Source organism: Amborella trichopoda, chromosome 8, assembly GCF_054954075.1.
Source record: "Amborella trichopoda isolate Santa Cruz 75 chromosome 8, AtrichopodaSantaCruz75HAP2 v2.0, whole genome shotgun sequence".
NCBI lineage: Eukaryota > Viridiplantae > Streptophyta > Magnoliopsida > Amborellales > Amborellaceae > Amborella > Amborella trichopoda.
This window is the reverse complement of record NC_142343.1, coordinates 19,149,281-19,155,179: the sequence shown is the minus strand read 5'-3', so window position 1 is coordinate 19,155,179 and position 5,899 is coordinate 19,149,281. Positions and strand designations below refer to the sequence as shown.

General features: G+C 38.4%; 1 protein-coding gene across 1 annotated transcript; it reads right to left on the bottom strand.

Annotated features, from left to right (window-relative positions):
• Positions 1–315: 315 nt before the first annotated feature.
• LOC18440408 (exocyst complex component EXO70H1) lies at positions 316–3,169 on the bottom strand. The gene has a single exon (XM_006850555.4). It carries the CDS (start codon positions 2,307–2,309, stop codon positions 465–467), a length of 1,845 nt encoding a protein of 614 aa, XP_006850618.3. The 5' UTR covers positions 2,310–3,169; the 3' UTR covers positions 316–464.
• Between the last annotated feature and the right edge of the window lie 2,730 nt (positions 3,170–5,899).

The window sequence follows — 5,899 nt, the reverse complement described above, 5'->3', positions numbered from 1 at the left end:
AAAAAATAATAATTATATTAAAAAAATATTTAAACGTCAATTGTTTTTAAATGGAATACTTATTTGTATCTATTTTTAAAATGAAAGCTTTATACCTCTAGATTGCATAAGGTAAAAATGCGATCCAACGCCGTATGAAACATAACTTTTTTAAATTAAATATAAAATGCTTTTCTTACAATCTGAATTTAATTTTTTCGTCACAACAAATATATATATATATATATATATCTATATATATATATATATATATATAATATAAAAATATTAACCTTTAATACAAAATGGTCACCATTAATATTAGATGCGAGATCAGTTAACTGCATTTATTTCACAGATGGTTTATACAATCCCAAAAGAAAAACTTGGTTTTTCGCCCTCTACAAAAAAACTTAAACATTACAGTCGCCAAACCAATCGTGTGTAAAATTTGAAATCCGATTATGGCCGGGAAGCAGCAGTTATCAGGAGGAATGCGAGGAGGAGTGTCCTGAGCTGACACTGGAGCCACTAAACAAATGGGAAATATGGTTCACAAGATCCTCTGGTGCGTACTTCACACCACTCCCCGGAACCATCTCCACCTGTGGAGCAGAGGACCTCAATCTTACATAGAACGATCGGTATGCCGGCACCACCCTCTGCGCTATTGTTGCTTTCAGCTCTTCCCGGATCTTCAAATCGGGAATGCTCCACCCCGACTGCATCCTGATCGCCTCCTCGAACGCGAAATTGAACCTCGCAAGCCTCACTCTTGCCTCAGAATCATTGATAGACTCCAGAGATGAGGCTTCCCCTGGTTGCAACGTCATGATCACCTTCCCCCATGCGACCCTCTCGAACTTGGGGGCGTATTGTTTCACCTTGGCGGCGTGCTTGGCGATCCACTCCTCGCCGAGCAAAAAGCCCAGCTCGGAGCCCTGGACCTTCGCGACAACATAGTTGAGGTTGTTTATGAGAAAGAGGTACGACTGTGCGACATCTTTGTAGTGCTGCGCCTTTCCATCGAGCTTGCAGAGGAGCACCAAGACTAGCCATGACAACCGCGCCGCTGCAGCAGACGTGGGGGAGTTCAGAGAGTCGGCTGAGTACTCGAGCAAGCCTTCCGGGAGGGACTCCGGAACATTTAGCGGCCAGTCGGCGCAAATCTCCCCCAGAGCGTCCTGGTAATCGGCCAAGAAGCCAAGATAGTTCATGGTGTAGCGAGTCAGGGGGTGGATGCCGGCGCCGGGTACGGGAGTCTTAGAGGTGTCCTTCTGAATGGCGCTTTCGAAATCAGAGAGCAAGAGACGGATGGTCTCGCCGAGCTTCACCAGCGCTGAGAGAGCCTTGGAACGAACAGATGCCATTACCTCATCAGAGAAGACCGCGTCGATCTCAGGCCAGAGGTCGGAGATGGCGTCGTACATGTCTAGCATCCGGAACATCCTTTCAGGCGCCCTCTTACCTTTGGCGATGGACTCTGGAAAGGAGAAGAGGGAGAGGGCGGCCTCAGCGGCTATCTCTGAATAGCAGGACTGGCGGATCGAATCAGAAGAAGCAAATACATGGTCACAGAGTATCCTCTCCCCGGCAAACAGGGTCTTCAAGGCAACCCTGGCAGCGTGCAGCCAGACCTTGATCTTCATCTCCAGGACAACCCAGTCGACCTTATGCGCCGAAATCGAGCGCTCAACCCCGAGCTTGTAGAGGCCCTCATCAACAATCGAGCGCCGGACAAGGGTGTAGATCTTGACGCACTCCTTGCCATACCCAGATGAAATCATGCATTCAGCAATCGACTGTAGGTCCGACATGGCCAGCGACGATACCCGCTCAACCTCAGCAATGGACTCGTCCGCCCTCTGTATTTCATCGTCCTCGGAATCATTGGGCTCAGAGTCTGACGTGCTTGCTCGCGCAGAGGACCGGCCAGAAACAGATTCCGGGTCGAGGTGGTCCCTGTTGGAGGCCAGTATCTGATAGAATTCCTTCTCCAATCTCTTCATCGCTGTTTCCATGAGCTTCTGCGCGTGCACCAGCTTCGGCGAGCTGGCGTCCGCCGCGACGATGGCATTCATCACCTTTCGGAGCTCCCCCACCCTCCTGAGGTACTCCTTTCCCTCCTTTCGGTTGGAGTGGAAAAGAGAGGTGATCTTCGCATACGCCGAGGAGTTGGCGTCCCACTTCATGATCATGTCCTGAGCTTCAAACAGGCTTTGATCCATGGAGTTCAGAGAAGGAGATGGGGAGAGGGTTCTGACGCTACTGCTGCCGCTTCCGATGGATGCCGCTGAGTACAAGAATTCGCGCAAGCTTCGCCTCGTCATGCCTGCAACTTTACAAACCAGCAGAAGCAGAGCTCTTCCTTTTGTCTCTGTATTTGATCACAGGGCAAGGAGAAATGATGTTGGGGATTCAGAGAGGTATTTCTCTCTCTTATTTAGTTAAAACGGAAAGATGTTTGGGAATTAGGCAAGTATTTCTCTCTCTTATTTCGTTACAGAGAGAAGATGAGAGAGAAATGGTGTTGGGTGAAGACTAAAGAGTGAGAAATGCTTAGGAATGAATGGGTATATATAGGCAAGGCGGATTGACGAGGCCGAATAAAAGCGACTGCTTACGCCTGGGTTTCATTTGGGGGAGGGCGGTCAAGGTCATTAGTGAAGAGAGCAAACTTGCAAGTTTGACTATGGAGGAGGGCAGAATATAGCTTTATGCGATAACTGGTCAGGAATTCTGAAATTTCCATAGCTGTGCTTCACCTGATAAAATTATATCTTGACTACTTCCGCTATTTTTCTAACCGGAAATTGTATGGGCCAAACTTCTTGCTAGCTAAGTAATAATAATTAGGCGTTATGTTGTGGTAGATTTTTCAACTAAAACGCGTAATTTTCCATTTGTCCCTTATTTCCCCCACAAAAAATAAAACTTTTTGCACAAGGAACCAAAGCGCTTCACAACAAATAAAACACTCCCTAATCCTTATTTGCCTTGTCTATCCGCGAAAATGCTTCCGACATTTCCCTTGAACTTTTCTTTTCCTATCTATAGGAAAAAGTTTATATAGAGCCAAGGCTCTAAACAATCAAATTAGAGCCCACCTCAATAATTTCGCTAAAGAGGTTGCTTTTATGCTCAAATATCTTCAAATTGATCATCTCAACATCGAGATGCATGGAAGAAAAAAAAATGGATTTCAAGTTTTGAAAATAATACATCTTGTAATGTTTGTTTGGACGGTCAATTTTCAATATTTTTAAGTTTTCATAGATGTGGTCGATCTTCTCTCTTTTTTTAAACCTCAAATTTTATAATTAGAGATGAAAATATTTTTTAAGGCTATCACAAAGACTATTTGAAAGTGCACTTTACCTTGATTGTTTAGAGCCTCAGCTCTATACAAACCACGCCTATATACTATTTGAAAGTGCACTTTACCTTGATTGTTTAGAGCCTCAGCTCTATACAAACCACGCCTATATATATATATATATATATATATATATATATATATATATATATATATATATATATATATATATATATATTAACTTGTGAGTTTTTTTTCGAGGAATTTTTTAAAAAAAGATTTGAATGGTTAAAAGTGTTTCATTTATCAGTATCAAAGTCCAACGAAAATTTTTTAAACTTTATAACATACTCTACACCGTCTATTTAACTTTTGATGGTTAGAATTAATCTTGAACTCTTTATTCCAAAGATAAACAGTCTTATAATATACAATTTCTTTATCCACGTAAATCCTTGAATGTGAATATTGTATTTTAATTTTTTTATTATTCTATAAAATAGATTAAGCTAAATTTTGGGCTTATATATATTTCAACATTATGCACTTGAAAAATATTAGTAAAATAATAATTTAATAAGACAAATAACCAAAACAACAACAAATTCTTAGTGTTTGGGCTGAATGGGTTAGCCATGACGTCAAGCAAGGTACATCTTGGATTCGAATTCTATAATTGAACTACCACAAAAAAAATATATATATATATATATATATAATGAGACTATTGACCTTTAATACAAAGTGGTCACAATTAATCTTGACCATTAAATGTGAAGTTGGGTGCCTATATTTATTTTATTGATCAAATTTAAAATTTAAAAGAAAATTTTTTGAACTTTGTTACACATCAAAACTATCAAATTTCAAATTAGATGGTTGTATATAATTGTAACTTCCCTTTTCCAAAATAAATACCCTCATTATATACAATCCTAAAAAAAAAAAAAACCCAAGATGTCAGGCTCCTAATTGTTGAGTTGACTATAATTTTTAGCTTGTGCATTGTAATAGTTGAAGTCGCCCTCTATATTATTTAATGGAAAAGAAAGAAAACCAAAACAAAATTATGGTCTTCATTGCGGGGTCAATCCCGGAGAGGGCCCATGCTTCGATTTATTGGAATACTCCGCCCCTAAGAACCGACCTAATTTCGTGGAAAGAAGCATCTGGAAAATCTGACCGTTTCTTCTCCCATTTTGTTTTTTAAGATGTTTTTACGTGTCGTGACATGGCCGTCTCATTCTATCTCCCCAATTATATTGGTAGCCTAGAAAATGACGCTATATAAAATGATAGCCTATAAAATAATTCGTAAGGAAGGGCAGGAATAAAAGAGAAAACAACACGTCCTGCCCTTTGCCTTTAAACCAATGGTTTAAAAACCGGATAGGTGACCCGGATCGGGCTTTTCAAAAACCGATCCGGATCGGCGAATCGGCGATCCGGATCGGCGAATCGGAGGTCCGGATCGGAATCGGGTGAATCGGTCAGAATAAAGCTTCAAAAAAATCCGAAAAAATTATTAAAATTCATTATAAATATTGTTTTTTAGGAATTCAATAAAAAATGAGGGTACTCCATTAAGAATTTTCATGTTTTTGGATGAATATGCGAATATTGATATGTCCTATGTTTGGCAATTTTTTTACCTTTGCTAGCATTAAGAATTGCCACCATCTGTTTTTTTACATTACTAGGGACACTAGTGCATGCAGAAACTTCTCCCTTAACCCCTGCCAAGTGTTGCTTGAACCTATGTACCCCACTACTTATCACTCTTTGACAGTAATTACAAATAATTTTGTCTTTCTTGTTGAGATCAAGTCTGACCTCATGTTGCCATGCAGGGTCTTCTATAGATCTTGACATGATTCAACTGTTTTAAGATGTAAAAAGTTTAAATTAACCTGACAGTTCAAAAAGAAAAATAATCACAATATGTAGTGATAATATGTTGCGGTAGTTCATGTAGTCATATTCGTTGTTATTTGTTATTGCAAAATACCTTTTTTGACAATAATATTTCGTACATATCAATTACAAACATTTAGAATAATACAAAATGCAAGCTCCAAACATGGCTACAACTCAATTATCAAGAACATACATTTTTTGCATTAAAAAATTAATAATAAAAACAATTCTTCAAAGAGCCGGCTAACATCAGTCATTCCAACTTAAAAATCCATGAACAACAAATAAAAAAAATACAGTTTTGTATTGAAAATATAATAACATGCATTTTTTTGCATAAATAATCCATCAACGTACAATTTTTTCAACAAAAACTTTAACAATAAAAATTTAAAATATGGTTTAATACCTCATGATAATTAAAACCTTGTCACGATTTTCACATCTTTTCGGAAAATCATCAATTTTCAAAAAATTCGATCATGAAAAAAAAAAAAAAAAAAATTACAGCAAACTCAAACAATAAAAATTAAAAATTAGGTTTAAATGTTTAATACATCATGATAATCAAAACTTTATCACGATTTTCACATCTTTTCGAAAAATCATCATTTTTCAAAAAATTCGATCATGGATAAAAAGAAATAAAAAAAAAAGTACAGCAAATTTTCAAAAAATTCGATCATG